Source organism: Acipenser ruthenus, chromosome 4, assembly GCF_902713425.1.
Source record: "Acipenser ruthenus chromosome 4, fAciRut3.2 maternal haplotype, whole genome shotgun sequence".
In the NCBI taxonomy this organism is placed as follows: domain Eukaryota; kingdom Metazoa; phylum Chordata; class Actinopteri; order Acipenseriformes; family Acipenseridae; genus Acipenser; species Acipenser ruthenus.
Window position 1 is genome coordinate 48,105,844 of NC_081192.1, and position 19,094 is coordinate 48,124,937.

The 19,094-nt window shown below is 43.1% G+C and overlaps 1 protein-coding gene across 11 annotated transcripts in view; it reads right to left on the reverse strand.

Annotated features, from left to right (window-relative positions):
• Positions 1-8,188, reverse strand: part of LOC117400387 (disintegrin and metalloproteinase domain-containing protein 22-like) — a 110,495-nt gene extending 102,307 nt beyond the window's left edge. For 4 of the 11 annotated variants that reach the window (XR_009328475.1, XR_009328474.1, XR_009328476.1 and 1 more), the window contains exons 1-3: positions 7,848-8,185; positions 7,439-7,596; positions 5,551-5,627 (exon numbers count right to left, since the gene is read on the reverse strand). Coding sequence is in view for 7 of the 11 variants with exons in the window: in XM_034000277.3 (XP_033856168.2) it covers positions 5,551-5,627; positions 7,439-7,596; positions 7,848-7,935 (323 nt within the window). In the remaining 4 variants the exon portion in view is untranslated. Of the gene's footprint in view, positions 1-5,550; positions 5,628-7,438; positions 7,597-7,847 lie in introns of all 11 variants that reach the window. The other 7 variants (XR_009328473.1, XM_059022477.1, XM_034000270.3 and 4 more) reach the window with 7 other exon arrangements.
• Between the last annotated feature and the right edge of the window lie 10,906 nt (positions 8,189-19,094).

The window sequence follows — 19,094 nt, forward strand, 5'->3', positions numbered from 1 at the left end:
AAGAACAGAGTGAAGACAGAAAGAGCTAAAGAGAAGAGAAAGCCGACTTGTAGAAGTGTGAGCTGTGGCTGAGTGCAGCTTTGTTAAAGCGATTATTAAGGCTAAAACAAATAAAAAGTTTAGCCTTGAAACCTTGTCATGCGTCTTTCTTGACCCTGATGATGATGATGATGAAGGGTCTGTTTACTCAGAAAGAAAAAAGAAAAAAATATGAATTCCAGTTTTAAAATAGCTAATCCAGCCGTTTTGCTTTTGGATTTTAGGATGTGTTGCATATTTGAAATGTTCGTGGAATGTTCAGTAAACCGTTCAACTAGCCTTGTTCAAAGCTAACACAGTTAGTTGCGAAAGTTTACCTAGTTGAACGCACCTCTGGTCTGTCTCTCACGCAAGCAGCTTCCTGCTAATGATGTACAATACCAAGTGCTCCACGCCCTCTACCTCCTGGGAGAGATCCGTCCCTAGTCATACGTCAGAGGCATCAGTCTTTGCAGGATAAAATGTATGAATCATGCTCAATTTACGCATTCATTTATTTCAGTTTTAGGGCCAATTTAAAAACCTGTCCTGTCTCAAATGTGCACAGTATGCCTCTTTACATTTTAGAAACTTTCCTTTTTAAATTAGGGGGTTTAAGTTCATAGTGTTTGTTTCTCTCCCTTTATATACTGCGTGGAAATCGTGAAATTACCGTGATTTTTTCAATATTCTTAAGAAATAAAAATATATTATTTCATAATTATTATTTGTATTTCATACAAAAAAAAATATTCGCCATACACACAGTTCTGTGTAGTGATTATGTCATGTGACTACAGTATATGCAATCTAGGCAGGAAATTAAAATACTACACACTGTAAACAAGAAAATGGATGTCTCTAAAAATGTGTCTGCAGCAGTTTACGTAAAGCAGTATCCAGCAGGAGTTTTACACAGAGATGGAGGTAAGCTCTTCTGTATGTCCTGCAACATTACTGTAGATCACTACCGAGAATCAGCTGTTGACAGGCATTCAGATTCAAGTATTCACCAAAAGAGAAAGGTGGAAATCCAGAGCAGTACTACGACTGCTTTACTTGCAAAGAAACAAAAACGGTGACTTCCATGTTCCAAAAGTCCACTGAAAACCGTGAAGCACGAAACACATTACATTTTGACCTGACAGAGGTGTTTGTTTACGCAAATATTCCTCTTGAAAAACTGGACAACCAAAAATGACTTAAATTATTCAGACTGAGTGTAGCAAATGGTGGAGCGATCCTTCATTAGCCCAGCTGAGACATGAATACTTACCTAAAGTTGCCAAGTATCACAAGTAGGAGATTATGGAATTGGTCTGGTTGCTTTTCAGTGGTCACTTACCGTTGTATTTGTTTTGCAAGGTCTAAATGGTGAACATGCATCTGACGTAGAACTGAAAGCTTGCAGATACACTTTACCTACAGGCTGTTAATTACAACACCGTTTCACAGGCCTGTGCATAGGGCCCCCAAAATATGGGTCAGCGTAGGCCCTCTTGTCCTTTAATCCGGCCCTGCAAAAGACACTATTCTTACAAATTGTTTAGAACTACAATTATTGTAACTCTGGAATTATAACAAAGCACCCTAGTCAATAAACAGCCTATGCCAAATATTGGTCAATATTTGATACAGAAAAAAAGCAGCAGACATAAGTCTCCTTTTATCTGTGTGATTAACTGAAATAAAAGGTTGCTCTATGTAAGCAATAAGACCTGACACAGGATAGAGTCCTGCATCGGATCGGGTACCCGCGGATGACACGCAAAAGCGGGTTGGGTTCGAGTCGGAATGTGAACTTTTCACTGTTTGCAGTCCGGTGTGGGTCAAAAAATGTAATTTTCAGGTGAGGCTCGGGTCTGAATTTGAATCACCAAAAACATTTTCTGTCCTTTCAGCGTACTCGTCTGTAACCCTTTCACAAATAACGTACTAGAAGGTAAATGTACTGTTAATTCCTGCACTAAAGCAGGAGACGATTAGGGAGCATTCAGCTGACTAAGCAGTGCTCTCGGTTTGTATTGCCGCATGTTTGCATGTCTCAAGAATCCTTTTATCACGTCTGCTTGGTGATATTAAAAATGTTTGTGGACGAGGTGAAACAAAAGATAGCGCAGGATTTATATCATGTACTGGATAATAGTTCGAGAGGTAAATCAGAAATGTGGAATTCTTTTGAAAATAATGAACATGTGACTGGATTCGTTGCTAGTAAAACCAGTCATTATGTTTTTGTGTACGACAGCCACAAAACTGGTACATCTCTGCGAAAGCACAGGTGTAGCACCCTTTCAACTGCTGGCACGAAAGGAATAGACAGGTATTTTATATTAAAGTAAGTAGAGTCTGAGATAGATAATATGTTACAATGTTAAAATATATCCAGACCACTAGAGAAAGCTACCACGCTGAAGGCCTATAGCTGTTGTATAAACTCAATCTGTGGAATGGTAGATAGATCTGTATGTGAATGTGAGAAGCAGTCGACACAGGCAGTAGGTAAAAGACAAACACTTGCGGGTTCATGTCGGGTTGCAGGTCTTATTAAGGTGGGTCGGGTCACGGTAAAGAAGACGGTGTTGCAGCGGGTTGTGGGTTCGGGTCGGGTCGGAAGCGGGTCGTAAAAATCGGACCTGCGCATGACTCTGACATAGGGCATTACCAGGCATCATGGACCGTTTGGGTAATGGGGCCACTCTTCAATTATTAACAAGGTTGACATTTACTTCAAACTGCATTTTGTTACAAATAAAACTGTCTGAGTCATATTCTTTGATTTGTTTTTGTGATGCGGTTACAAACATCCCAAGGACATATAGTAGGGATTATATCCCTCTAGCTCAGCCAATCAGAGTGCACGGAATCTTTCCATGGAAATTGAATTCTACTTAAACTTGGGAGACATACTGTATAACAATAACTAGAGATAAAACACCTTGAAAATGAGATGATTAAATTAACATGGTTATTATTACATGAATTTAATAAAAAATGTGTGTTAACAAACCGATCCATAATTCCTTCTTTACTGTATTACAGGAATCAAAAATGTACAGTGCATAAGCACTTCCAAGAAAAGCACTTCTTACGCATACTCATCTTAATGTTACAGACTTTACATTTCTCTTCTACGTACTGATAATGGCATACAACCGGAAGCATTAAGGTCACTTACTGCTTTCAGTTTATTAATTTACAATCCAGTAGGCAAGGCAATGCAATGAATTATGCATTCCATTATTTTCCCATGCTAGTCACTGAAAATGTATAACTGTCTTAAAAAAAACCCTATTGCCTCATAATGCCATTACGCTAACACTAGTATTCTCACTATAAGGCAGAACACAAACAACACAGTCTCTTAACTATGGCCCTCGAATGCAGCATTATAAAGTGGGAGAATGTATATTGCTAAATAAAAATAGTTTTTGTTTTTTAAATACATCGCGCAGACCCTCGCATCTCATTTGTGTTTCATTAATTTAAGTTTATCAATGATCGAGAAACGCCACGCCCAGTTCCAGTTTACATACAAGATGTTCCTGTGCATGTTGGTTTTAAGAAAATATAACATGACCGTTTCACTTTATTGTTATCCTTTTTGAGGGTAAAATACATGCAGCACACGTTTAAATGCCTGCTGTAGAAATTGAGATCAGAAAGCAATCTCTTGTCTTTTTAAATCTTCTTTTGTTATATGAGAATTACATGTACATTTTAATGGAATACAACTACGGTTTACAATTTTACGTTACAAACTTTCGACTAGGACTTTATGTATTCAAAAAGCACGATAAATACAGCTCTTAAATGTAAAAAATGCTTCACTTAAAAGCTGAAACTTGTACAGCTAAGATTCTGTATGTATCATTCATACAATATACCAGTATGTTTCATCTGAACCCATTTTAATATGTAATATTTCCATGAGACCCTCGAAAGTATTTATGACATATAGGGCCCTATTTAGCAAATATGTGCGCAGCCGGTTTCCGCTCGGGCAAAAAGGACAGCGTTAGACCACACATGAGCGTTTGTCTCATGTGTGGTCTAACGCACATCAAATAGCGAATCATGCGCCCAGCCACTCAAAGCACAGTGGGGGAGTAAGGTTTCAACCAATAAGGATTCAACTTTCCCTTTAAGAGCACCTGTGCGCCTGCGATAGCAAACGGAGGGCATTTTGAAACCCCAAAAAAGAAGAAAGGAGACACAAGCGCCACAAAATTACAAATGTCCAGCAGCCCAAGTGAGGAGGATGACCAAGCCCCTCAAGCAAGGCTACAATTTTTTTTTTTAGCAGCCTGAGGTGGAGAGAGATAAATAGGTATAGTTATACCTCTGTTCGGCAGTGGTCATGGGGATGAGCAGCAGTCAGTAGACACCGCTTCAGTGGATACCCCTTATTCCCTATCAACCGGCCTCTCAGACTGTCATCCCACTGAAACGTGGCTGCCATCTGTGAATTAGCGAGGATAAACCACTCATGAGCGGAGCCAGGATGGTTTGCATACACATTTGTGATGTAGTTGTTGGCATCACAGATCTCACACGTCTTGCACGTTGACAGAATAGGTCCCCTTATGATTTATGTAGAGGTGCCTATTCTGTGTTGGTGCGCGTAGCTGCACATGTGTGCAATCGATGGCTCCCAGGACACCAGGACACCCATACCTCCCAAGAAAACCCTGCTTTATATTTTGTTGCAGCTCGTGAGAGACAGGGAAATGAATGAATTCTCCTGCCCGCTTTACTAAAGCTGCAGGTACATCTCACACTGCACAGCCAACTGGCTCATGTCTGCATGTACTGAAAAAACGAGCCAGTGGCATAAAATGTTAGTGCAGCGGGTACCCTTAGTACCCTACAGGCACAGTGTGCTCTCCGCATGTCTCCTTCCAGGTCAGCCTGAAGCAGTTGGCAGATGTCAGTGATTGTCTGTTGAGGCAAAATTGCTGCATACATTGTGTGTCAGACAGGCTCAGAAAAGACAGATCACTTCTAAATATTTGGGGACGTCTCCTCCTCTTCTCTCTTTTTGTCTGGCCACATAGAAATCCAGTGCGTACTCCATATTTCTATTATTTATTTTATTTTTTTCTCTCTCACTTTTCTTTACCTACTTCCCTGGTAGTTTCAGCAGTATTTACAGTCGACCATGTAATTTGCACACAGTTTAGACCTGGTTTTCACGTCATTTGAAACACAAACGCTAACACTGTTGATGGTTTGCTAAATCGCTACATTTGTATGTAAATGACGACACTCCACTAAAGTTCAACCCATGTCCAGAGCTAACACTGACTTGACGGGTGGGCATTAAAACACTGTTGCTAAATCACGTAGATGGGCAAAGTCTGTGCCCACACGAGCGCCTAATTTTGGTGCGCTAATCGTCCACAAAAGTGTTTTGCGATTGCCCATACTGTTTATTTATTCTTTTTTTAACATATCTATTCATTTTTTTAAAAGTTGATAAATTACACATTAATTTGCACTGTGTACATGATTTTAACCCCACATACTTACTGGTTTAGTTCCACATCTAGAATAAATGTTGACCCAAACGCGTGGACTTGAAAGCTTGCTTGTGCAACGTGAGCTGACTGGAAAAATAAACAGAAAAGAGAGATTCATGTATCTAAGTTGGCTTATAAGTCAGGTTACAAAACAAGTTTAAGCAAATTATATTTCACTTTTGACATAAACAACTTTTGGACAATCAAATGTCTACTTGCAGCATTTTAAAAGCATTCAGCACACTTTAGTATCGTTTTTTACTCACTGAGCCTTGTGGAGCTAAAAGTTTTTTTGGTTTTGAGTTTGATAGAACAATATTGAAGTCTCATATTTGTGAATGAGCAGGAAGAGAGTGTGTGCTGAACACTGCAGGCACAAGCGAGGAAAGAGAATAGACTCTTCTACTGTTAGCAGTTTAAGGCACTGGAAAGTGATTGTTATATGTAGGTTTGTACAGTATACTGTATGAAATAAAAGTCTGCCTTATCTACAGATATGTATATTATGATATGTCTTGTACACATTCAAATAGGCTGTATAGGGTGAATTATCATTTTTGGTTGGTTGTATACAGTAATCAAAAGCTTAAAGCTATACTAAGTTCTGAAAATCTTTACAAACATCCTCTGATTATCAAACCATAAACCCTTTAAAGACTAAATATAGTGCTATTTAATGTCGCAAATTTTTTTCCGCTGATCCTAAATTTAGTTTTTTTAATGAATAAAATTGTTTGACACTCATGGAACTGTTCTAGACTGAAACCAACAGCAAAAGAACATATTTTAGTTTGATGATATTTAAAAAATAATAATAATAATAATTCTGAGACGCCATGCTGTTCAAACTTTGTGAAGAGGGCCCTGCATGGCAAAAAAAGCTCATACTAGCATGTAAACAAATCATTAGGTAACATGAACCCAGCATTGGTGTAAATTAAATGGAAAGTATATAGACCATATGGAACAGGTCAGTTTCATCTCTGTAATATATGCTGACTTCCATGTCTTTGCTTCCCACCTGTCACAGTTCAGAGCCTTATTGAGTTTTATGGCTATGAAACAAAAGCTGTGAATTAAAAATGGTGGGATGAATATCAGTCAAGTATTAGTATACCCGCTACTGAATTGTAAACAGACTTATGCAACAACTTTGATGGCATGCCAGTGGCTTCTCATGGGTTCGGAGTAGCTCTGCATGGGAATTTGGCAGTTTTAAATACTTCGCCATCACTACGCTTGTCACTGTGCTTTATCACACTATGACATGATTGTACCAATAAATAGGTGCATCAGTGTTTTTTCCATTTTTTTTTATTTAATAGTCTTTCCATTCATTCATTTTATTCTATGTATATTTTAAGGGTTACATCAAATACCATCACATTTTACTCCTAAATTATAGCAATTATCTTATTACTGTTTTGTAAAATAATAAAAACCAAATTAAACAGTAAGAACATTTCTCAAAGTCTATTCTACATTTTTTTTTTTTTTTTATTGTAGCTAAACAACGCTGTTTTATTTTGCTTTATAAGTGCGGGTCTGTTGTATCCAATTCTTCACACCAGGGGAGCTATACACCGAAATAAAATAAATAAATAAAGGTTTTTATTTTTTCTATGCAGCCAACATGGAAAGGGCTCCTATACTTTTATAATATACAACCCAAAGGAACCACGTCATTCTATAGCAGTTTTGAAAAAGTCCATTTTTAATTTTAAATACAGCTCTAATTATACGTTGCCACTGTGTCGCTATGCCTTGAATACAGTACAGTGCTTAGACATGATCAACAATACAGTAAAACGTCTCCTAGAAAACAGGCTGCAAAGGCGCGGTGTTGTACTGAATTTGTGTGCAAGCATCTGAGAGTTGGTGATAACAGATACACATACCTGTAAGGCTGAACTTGTTTTGATCCTGGTATTCAGTATATGGTGCGTGGTTTGGCTGTCGTTGTCCTTGCGGTAAATTAAACGGAGAGGGAGGGTATTTTCCCTTCCAATGAACCTGCTGTCATTCCGACTCGCCTTTCCGTTCAATAAGGCGTCTCCTTTGAAAACAAATGAATAAAGACATAAGTTATTTTTTATACACTACTATGAAATAAGTAGAATAACTGCCCCCTCCCTCAAAAACACATATTGAAATAATAAATACATTTTATTGGTTCCAAAATGGATAAAGAAAGAAACAATAAAGCAAAATACTGTAATTCTGAATGTTTACATGGGTTATCTGTTGCGAAAAACGGTCCTTTCAAAGTCAAGCCCTCATCATGTTGTTATGCAGAATTGTGTTTACCTATTTGTAGGGTAGTTTTGCTTGAATGGACGAGGTACATCGCTCCATAGATGCACAGAAAGGAAATCCCTCTTTTCGGAGACATCATAGTAGGTTCTGTTTTTGAGCAAAATGTATTTATTATTTATTTAAATATTTAATTTATTTATTTCCTTGGCTAGGGAAAAATCTTAATAAAACTCATCCGCGGACGATCGCTGTCTGTGTTGTTAATAGTTCATTCTTCCTCGCAGGTTGCCATTAGGATGATCCTGCAGTCTCTGCATTGGGATGCTGGTTAAAACGCTAAATGCATGTGAGCGCTCTCTCCCTCAGCCAACTACAGAGCCACCTCCTTAAAACACATCAATATCCAGCTCACTGCAGAAGCGATTTATACATATACATGAGCAGAGATTCGAGAGACCAGGCAGGATGCTGGGAGCTGTAGTGCTTTTTTCTGTAGGGGAACCTTTGAAGCTGAGTCCACATTAATTACCTGTAGCAGGAGCTTCAATGTGACGGTGTAGTAAGCAGGCTTCAGGGAAGAAACTTGTGTGCTTGCAGCTCAATCACATTTACTGACTTAGCACTTCTGACCAATGTGTTAAATTAAAAATCACTTTTAATTTAATTTCAATTGAAAAAAAAAATCAAGGCATTTGCTTTATCTGATTACTGTATGCAAACCAAAATAGACCAAAATAATCATTTATTCTCTCTCTCTATATATATATATATTTACTAATACAGGTTGTTAGTTAAGAGCAGAGATGAGTGGTTTATTTTTGGCATGGGATAAATCGTTATAGCAACACCATTAAAATGTATTTTTTATGTATTTTAATGCTAAAAATGTATGTTATTTGATGTTAAGCCTCCAATTAATGACTATTGCACATGTGGAGTTTGTACAAAAGAAACGATTTATTCACTTACCTAAAAAAAAGTTTGAATACTGTAAATAACTTAGACATAACTACTTAGAGATAAAGTAAACTATCCTGCTGCAGATTTTAATTGATATTGAAACTTATAGGCATCGCTGACAGTTTCCTTCAAACCCATTATCAAAATAGTGTATCAGCTGAAAAGATCTTCCTCAGACACTGCTAAGATTGCAAGTATCATTGCTTGGCTTAGAAGCATGTTTGCAGTAATTACCAAGTTTGTGTAAAGCCAAGCAAACACCTCTTATTGCAATGACCTATCTTTGTGTAAAGCAAAGCAAACACCTCTGTTATTGCAATGACCTATCTGTCAACGTGATTTCGCAGGAAATAGAAACAAAACCATTGTCGACTGTCTGTGACTGCAACAGGGGGGCCCATGACAGCTCTCAGAGGCCCTGGCCACCAATCCCATGTATGCACGGCTTCACGCTCTCGATCCCTTGATTGTTGAACATCTTATCCCCTGATTTGTGACAACAATGTTGTAACCGGGTCCCGCTCACGCGGCAAGCCGAGCTTCTGATTGGTGGTAATTCTTCCGTCTCGGACGTCCCTGAGCACCTGCTGCAGTTGAACCTTGACTCTGGGTCACAGAACCTTACCGAACACGATTACAGCAGACCCAGGGGAGTTATATATATATATATATATATATATATATATATATATATATATATATATATATATATATATATATACACACACACACACATACAGTACTGTGCAAAAGTTTTAGGCAAGTGTGAAAAAATGCTGTAAAGTAAGAATGCTTTCAAAAATAGACATGTTAATAGATTATATTGATCAATTAACAAAATGCAAAGTGAGTGAACAGAAGAAAAATCTAAATCAAATCCATATTTGGTGTGACCACCCTTTGCCTTCAAAACAGCATCAATTCTTCTAGGTACACTTGCACAAAGTCAGGGATTTTGTAGGCATATAGTCAGGTGTATGATTAAACAATTATACCAAACATTTGCTAATGATCATCAATTCAATATGTAGGTTGAAACACAATCATTAACTGGGTGAGGAACAGCCAAACTCAGCTAACAAGGTGAGGTTGCTGAAGACAGTTTACTGTCAAAAGTCATACACCATGGCAAGACTGAGCACAGCAACAAGACACAAGGTAGTTATACTGCATCAGCAAGGTCTCTCCCAGGCAGAAATTTCAAGGCAGACAGGGGTTTCCAGTTGTGCTGTCCAAGCTCTTTTGAAGAAGCACAAAGGGCAGCATTAAGGACCGTAGACGCAGTGGTCGGCCAAGGAAACTTACTGCAGCAGATGAAAGCCACATCATGCTTACTTCCCTTCGCAATCGGAAGATGTCCAGCAGTGCCATCAGCTCAGAATTGGCAGAAAACAGTGGGACCCTGGTACACCCATCTACTGTCCAGAGAAGTCTGGTCAGAAGTGGCCTTCATAGAAGACTTGCGGCCAAAAAGCCATACCTCCGACGTGGAAACAAGGCCAAGCGACTCAACTATGCACGAAAACACAGGAACTGGGGTGCAGAAAAATGGCAGCAGGTGCTCTGGACTGATGAGTCAAAATTTGAAATATTTGGCTGTAGCAGAAGGCAGTTTGTTCGCCGAAGGGCTGGAGAGCGGTACACGAATGAGTGTCTGCAGGCAACAGTGAAGCATGGTGGAGGTTCCTTGCAAGTTTGGGGCTGCATTTCTGCAAATGGAGTTGGGGATTTGGTCAGAATTAATGGTCTCCTCAATGCTGAGAAGTACAGGCAGATACTTATCCATCATGCAATACCATCAGGGAGGCATCTGATTGGCCCCAAATGTATTCTGCAGCATGACAACAACCCCAAACATACAGCGAAAGTCATTAAGAACTATCTTCAGCGTAAAAAAGAACAAGGAGTCCTGGAAGTGATGGTATGGCCCCCACAGAGCCCTGATCATCGAGTCTGTCTGGGATTACATGAAGAGAGAGAAGCAACTGAGGCTGCCTAAATCCACAGAACAACTGTGGTTAGTTCTCCAAGATGTTTGGGCCAACCTACCTGCCGAGTTCCTTCAAAAACTGTGTGCAAGTGTACCTAGAAGAATTGATGCTGTTTTGAAGGCAAAGGGTGGTCACACCAAATATTGATTTGATGTAGATTTTTCTTCTGTTCACTCACTTTGCATTTTGTTAATTGATAAATATAAACTATTAATATGTCTATTTTTGAAAGCATTCTTACTTTACAGCATTTTTTCACACCTGCCTAAAACTTTTGCACAGTACCGTGTATATATATATATATATATATATATATATATATATATATATATATATATATATATATATATATATATATATATAACAAATCCACCTCAAATAATGTAGTTGTAAGTACAAGTATACTAATGAAAAGTTTTGCTTTATCCAATAAACATATCTGAGGTTATTATGTCTATTGGCTTTTTTTTTCAGTCATCTCAGAGGTGTTGAGGCTGTTTGTTACAAGGCTTTTTAATAGAAATGAAAATCATCAGTCTTGTATTGAAAACAAACCTGTTAAATTGATCTATATGAATGACTTTGTTTATGCTTTTTAAAGCAATTGCAACAAACACCCATTTAAATTCTAAATACACTATTTTGCAAACTACAGCCCTACATGCCTGTATAATTATATATATATATATATAATTGTATACAGTGCCTATAGAAAGTCTAATTTCAAAATTATCACCTTTTGTTGCCTTATAGCCTGGAATTAAAATGCATTTTTTTTCATTTATCTACACATCCTACCCCACAACTTCCAAGTGGAAAATATATTCTAGAAATTTGTAGAAAATTAATTAAAAATAAAAACTGAAATAGCTTGGTTGGATAAGTGTCCACCCCCCTTGTAATAGCAATCCTAAATTAGCTCAGGTATAACCAATCGCCTTCAAAATCACACACCAAGTTAAGTGGCCTCCACCTGTGTTAAATTGTTGTGATTCACATGATTTCAGGATAAATTCAGCAGTTCCTGTAGGTTCCCTCTGCTGGGTAGTGCATTTCAAAGCAAAGACTCAACCATGAGCACCAAGGCGCTTTCAAAAGAACTCCGGTACAAAGGCACAGATCAGGTGATGAGTATAAAAAAATATCAAAGGCCTTGATTATCCCTTGGAGCATGGTCAAGAAGTAGAAGGTGTATGGCACCACCAAGACCCTGCCTAGATTAGGCCGTCCCTCCAAACTGGATGACCGAGCAAGAAGGAGACTGATCAGAGATGCTACCAAGAGGTCAATGGCAACTTTGCAAGAGCAACAGACTTTTATGGCCAAGACTGGTCAAAGTGTGCATGTGACAACAATATCCCACGCACTCCACAAATCTAGCCTGTATGGTAGGGTGGCAAGAAAGAAGCCATTACTCAAGAAAGCCCACCTTGAATCCTGTATATATACACTACCGGTCAAAAGTTTTATTAGACCCCCAATTTTCCAGTTTTTATTGAAATTTAAGCAGTTCAAGTCCAGTGAATAACCTGAAATGGTACAAAGGTAAGCGGTAAACTGCCAGAGGTTAAAAAAAAAAAGTTTAGGTTACCAAAAACTGAACAATAATGTGCATTTCAGAGTTATACAAAAAGGCCTTTTTCAGGGAACAAGTAATGGGTTAACAACTTACAGCTGTTCTGCAGCAATGGAAGTAAATTAAGCCTTGAAAGTTGATGCTAACAATTCCTACTGGTGTCCCAACTTTTTACTACACCCTCTTAAGCATTATTTGGACAGTATTGTACTGCAGGAAGTAGTATATTGTTCTCATAATGGCGAGAAAAAGGCAATTAACAAAGGAAGACAGACAGACCATCATAACCCTTAAAAGTGTAGGTCTTTCCTTTAGAGAAATTGCAAAGAAAGTCAAGGTGTCAGTGAGTAGTTTCCTACACCATCAAAAGGCACTTGGAAACTGGAGGAAACTGACAGGAAGAGGTCTGGCAGACTGTGGCAAAGTGGTAAGTAAGGGGAACAGGTGTAGCGGTGATGCGGTGCAGGAGTGACAGGCAGACAACGGTATTCCAGTGAAAACAGTGCTTTATTCTTTTTTCCAGGTCTGGTGACCGCAAAGCAACTAAATCCCCGGCGATACACAACGATGTGTAACGCACGGGGATAACAATAAACAAGGCACAGTCCTGAACAAAAACAAACAGACGGTCACCAGTCCTGGGTGAGTGCAGTATTGCTGGGGCAAACACAGATAGTGCGGGGTGCAGTGGTGCTCCGGATAGTGCTGACCCTTGGCGACAGCTCCGGAGTAGTGCTTTAACTGTCTGGTGGTGAAAAACACAGACAATTACACAGACAAACACAACACAACACAACACGTAGTTATTTTCTTTTTAACGATGAGAGCTCCTCTCTCGATCCTTCTCTCTCCAAACGTTTAACCCAAACGAAGGAAAAGAACAGCGTTACCCTGGCCCCTATATGTAATCCCGCATGATATCTAGGTAAACGGTTGCAGCTGCCTTATTACTTGCAGCTGCCCCTTGTTTACCTGTCAAATCAATACGGTCTTACAACAGAGTCTCGCTTCCTTCCAGGCTGACCCACTTTCCGGTCCCGGAAACGAACTGTCAGGCCAGCCCTTCCAGATACTTCTCCTCCCGTTCTTTAGCGCCCTCACAGGTCGGGAGGAAGATTTATCACCAGAACTCATTGTATTTCTGTCACATATCCCACCGCTCAGAGTGGAGCCGAAGGAACACTCGGCTAAATCTACCTTTCCCATTGCTCCCCCCTCCCGGGAAAAATAATCCGCATTTTGGTGGTCTTTCCCCGCACGGTGTACCATATGGTACATGAAGGGCTGCAATGCCAGATACCACCGAGTTATCCGGGCATTGCTGTCCTTCATGGTGCTTAACCACTGGAGTGGGGCGTGGTCTGTGACAAGATCAAATGAGTGTCCCAGCAGGTAGTATCGTAAAGAGTGAGTAGCCCATTTAATGGCCAAACACTCTTTTTCGACTACGGAGTAGTTACGCTCCCGAGGTAACATTTTTTTGCTCAGGTACAATATCGGGTGTTCTACTCCAGCTACTTTTTGGGACAAGACTGCACCCAAACCTACATCCGAGGCGTCGGTGTGGAGGATGAATCTCTTGGTGAAATCTGGGGTAATAAGAGTGGGGGCCTGGCAAAGTTTACGCTTAATCGTATCAAACGCCCCCTGACACTCAGCTGACCATTTAATTAAATTTGGAGCACTCTTTTTGGTGAGGTCGACTAACGGGTTAACCACTGTGGCGTACTCGGGGATGAAGCGGCGGTAATAACCGGCTAAGCCCAGTAGTGACCTCACCTGAGTCTTGGTTTTGGGGATCGCTGCATCAACCAAAGCCTGGATTTTGGTGACCACAGGTTTCACCCTTCCATTTCCCATTACAAATCCCAAATATTGAGTCTCTGTCTTGGCAAACGCACATTTCCTCAAGTTAGCTGTCAGCCGGGCTGCCCTTAGAGACTGAAGAACGGCTGCAACCCTAGCCAAATGCTCTCGCCAGGTGGAGCTGTAAATCACCACGTCATCAATATACGCTGCTGCATATTCATGATGTGGGCGTAAAACCTGGTCCATCAGTCTCTGAAAGGCAGCGGGCGCACCATGTAGCCCAAACGGCATGGTTTTAAAGTGGAACAGCCCCTCTGGTGTTGAAAATGCGGTTTTCTCTCTGGAGCTGCGGGTTAGAGGGATTTGCCAGTATCCCTTCGTCAGGTCCAGAGTGGAAATAAACCTCGCTTTTCCCAGTCTGTCTAAAAGTTCGTCGACCCGAGGCATGGGATACGCATCGAACTTGGCAATAGCGTTCACCTTTCTGAAATCTACGCAGAAGCGGTTGGTGCCGTCCTTCTTAGCCACTATTACAATAGGACTGCACCACTCGCTCCTGGAAGGTTCAATCACTCCAAGCTCGAGCATATCCCGTACCTCTTTGCGAACGCCACTTCGTCGACTTTCCGGGATCCGGTACGGTCTCTCTCGCACTGTGACACCTGGGGGAGAGATAATGTCATATTCAACTAAGTTCGTCCTGCCGGGCACATCAGAAAAAACATCGTTGAACTCCTCAATAAGCTTACGCAGCTCTCTTTGCTGATCCGGAACTAATTGTTCCCCCATTGAAATCGCTCTTGTGCTCGGGGTCTCTGGACAGGGACCTAAATCATCCTCCATATTGCCTGGGGCTATAAATAAGACCTCTCTTGCCTGCCAGGGCTTCAACAAATTAATGTGGTAAATTTCACGTTCATTCCGGCGATCGGGCTGTCTAATTTCATAATTTACTTTCCCTATAGCCCGAATCACCTCATACGGCCCCTGCCATTTAGCACACAGTTTTGACTCTGATGAGGGAAGTAGCAGCATTACCTTGTCCCCTGGTCGAAAGGTTCGAATCCGTGCATTTTTGTTATAATGCTGCTCTTGTCGGTGCTGAGCCGATCTGAGGTTGTCTTGGGCCAAACGACCGACCAAATCCAGGCGATCTCGGAGTAGGAGCACATACTTCACTACATTTTTAGACGAGCCTTTGTGCTCCTCCCACCCCTCTCTCAGCAGGTCGAGAATGCCGCGAGGCTGCCGGCCGTACAGGAGCTCAAAGGGGGAGAACCCCGTTGAACTCTGCGGCACTTCTCTCACTGCAAAAAGGAGGTAGGGGAGAAGTGATGCCCAATGTTTCTGCTCTTGTGTCACAAATCGCCTCAGCATCGACTTTAAGGTCTGATTAAAACGTTCCACCAGACCGTCCGATTGTGGATGATAAACGGACGTCCTGATGGGACGTATTTTTAATATTTTGTACACCTGCTGTAACGTATTGGACAAAAAGTTAGTTCCGTGATCGGTCAAAATCTCCTTGGGGATCCCTACTCTGGCCATAATCTGTGCTAACTCGGTGGCTATTGCAGCGGCACTAGTGGACCTCAATGGAACTGCCTCCGGGTATCGCGTTGCATAATCCACCACTACTAAAATGTGCGTATACCCGGAGTCAGAAGGTAGCAAAGGGCCGACTATGTCCATTGCAATGCGCTCGAAAGGAGTGGAAATAATCGGCAGTGGGACCAAAGGGGCGGGGCGCACTCGACCCGGCGCTACTCGCTGGCAGTCTGGGCAGGTGGCTACATATCTCGACACATCAGTATGAAGACCTACCCAATAGAATCGAGCCAATATCCGTTCCCTCGTCTTCTCGGCTCCGAGGTGCCCCGCAAAAGGGATATCATGCGCCAGCCTCATGACCTCGGTCCGACAAGACGGGGGAACCAACAATTGTGTTACAGGCTGTCCTGTGCCCGCGGCTAGGTTTACCCTATATAGTAATTGCCCCTTGATACTGAAATGTGGATATACTAGCGCCCCAGCGCCGTCAACATCCTTACCTTCAATGGACCGGACCTGCCCCCAAGCGTGCACCAGTGACGGGTCGTTTTGTTGGCCCCACACTAGGTCCGCGCTTGAGTACCACGGGTCCGGTACATTGAGAGGGGCTGGAATAACCTCTGCTCTAGTCGGTCCAGTAACCTCGCTCTCTCGGTCACACTGCGTTCCCACTCCCTTCGACTGGCGTTTGTTACCATTGCAGCACTCTCCCACCAGACCCCAGCCTTGTCTCACAAATGCTCCCTCCCATTTCGCGGTCCGTCTCTCCTTATTTGTTTTTCTAGGACGGAAAAGAGGGGAAAACATTTCAGTGTGAAAAGGAAACACATCCCCAATTCGTTCCTCTTTTTTTTTTTTCTGCCACGTTTACGTGTGTGGCTGAGACTGCCATTGTTTGCATCAATTCTTTGAATTTTGGCCAGTCTCGACCCAGAATAACTGGGTGTGGCAACCTTTCCGCCACCCCGACTACAAGGTGACGTTTTATCGGTCCTACCGATAAATATACTTTTAATGTGGGGTATGCCGCCGTGTCTCCATGGATACAGGAGATGGCCACCTGACCTCGTGGCCGCCACGACACACCGCCCAGGAGAGCTGTCCTAATCAAGGTTTGCTCACACCCTGTGTCCACTAATGCGTGGGTTTTCACATTCCCTAACACAACATTAATCAAACAAGGCCCCTCCCGACCATATTCCCCACGCTTACCAGTTTCAGGTGCCCAATTGCACGCGGCCACGTCACACTCCATGGCAGCGGGGCATGACCTGGCCAGATGTCCCGGCTGGTGGCACCTAAAACAGATAGGAGGGACAGAGGGGGCATAGGTCAGAAATCTGTCCCGCTGCTGGTATGGCAACGGGGCAGGGGCAGCACCTCTACCCCAGCTGGGGGCCAACCTTGGTCTCCATGTGGGGGAGGCAAGGGGGCCCAATGGGGTCGGTGCTCTAGGAGGTCTGGGTCCCTGGAACGCGGGGGGGGGGTGGTGGTGGTGGTGTTGGAGGAGAGGGAGGGAGAGGTCGGCTGCTCCGAAGGGCAGGGGCCGACAGGATCCCGATCCGGGCAGAGGTCAGGGAGTCCTCGAAGTCTTCGGCCAGTTTGACCGCCTCCTCCAGGGTGTCGGGGTTGTGGCGCCGTATCCACGCCTGGGTTTCGGCGCCGACCACATGGCAGAATTGCTCTACCACAATGGCTTCCCCCATCTGCTGGGCGGTCTTCTTCCCGGGGGTCAGCCAATGCACCATGTGGTCGCACAACCGCTCTGCAACCACCCTGGGGCGTGTCTCCGGGGCTCTCCGGTACTCCCTAAATCGCGCCCGGTGGGTCTCCGTGGTGATGTTCAGCCGGCGGAGGATAGCCTGCTTGACCAGGTCATAATCGGTGGCGTGATGGTCGCTCATGGCTTGGTAGGCTGCCTGAGCCTCCCCAATCAGGCAGGGTCCCAACTGGCTGGCCCAGAACTCCCGCGGCCAAGCCGCCGCGGTAGCCAGCCGCTCGAACGCCACCAAATACGCCTCCGGGTCATCCTCCGCCGACATCTTCATTGCCCGTGCCTTCGGGGGCGACATCAGCGGTGTTGTGGTAGGGGTCGTCGCTGCAGCAACGGCCAGCCCTACCCGTTCAATGAGCGCCGTGTAGCGCTCCTCCCTCCTTCTCTCCTCTGCGTCGCGCCTGCTCTCCAGCGCCTGCAGCAGCTCCGCCAGTGCGTTGCGGTCCATGATCCCGTAGTCTGACACCACGTGTGGCAAAGTGGTAAGTAAGGGGAACAGGTGTAGCGGTGATGCGGTGCAGGAGTGACAGGCAGACAACGGTATTCCAGTGAAAACAGTGCTTTATTCTTTTTTCCAGGTCTGGTGACCGCAAAGCAACTAAATCCCCGGCGATACACAACGATGTGTAACGCACGGGGATAACAATAAACAAGGCACAGTCCTGAACAAAAACAAACAGACGGTCACCAGTCCTGGGTGAGTGCAGTATTGCTGGGGCAAACACAGATAGTGCGGGGTGCAGTGGTGCTCCGGATAGTGCTGACCCTTGGCGACAGCTCCGGAGTAGTGCTTTAACTGTCTGGTGGTGAAAAACACAGACAATTACACAGACAAACACAACACAACACAACACGTAGTTATTTTCTTTTTAACGATGAGAGCTCCTCTCTCGATCCTTCTCTCTCCAAACGTTTAACCCAAACGAAGGAAAAGAACAGCGTTACCCTGGCCCCTATATGTAATCCCGCATGATATCTAGGTAAACGGTTGCAGCTGCCTTATTACTTGCAGCTGCCCCTTGTTTACCTGTCAAATCAATACGGTCTTACAACAGAGTCTCGCTTCCTTCCAGGCTGACCCACTTTCCGGTCCCGGAAACGAACTGTCAGGCCAGCCCTTCCAGATACTTCTCCTCCCGTTCTTTAGCGCCCTCACAGGTCGGGAGGAAGATTTATCACCAGAACTCATTGTATTTCTGTCACACAGACCCAAAGCCACAACAGAATCAGAAGACAAGTTTCTGAGAGTCAACAGCTTGCGTGATAGGCGGCTCACAGGACAACAGCTTCAAGCACAACTTAACACTGGTCGAAGTAAGCAAGTCTCAGTTTCAACTGTGAAGAGAAGACTTCGAGCTGCAGGTTTGACAGGTCGAGTGGCAGTAAGAAAGCCATTGCTAAGATGGCAAAATAAGAAAAAGAGGCTTGCCTGGGCCATGAAGCACCGCCAGTGGACTACTGAAGACTGGAAGAAGGTCTTATGGACCGATCAATCAAAATTTGAAATCTTCGGTTCATCACGCAGGGTTTTTGTATGCCGTCGAGTAGGCGAAAGGATAGTTCCTCGGTGTGTGACACCAACTGTCAAACATGGAGGAGGAAGCGTGATGGTCTGGGGCTCTTTTGCTGGATCCAGA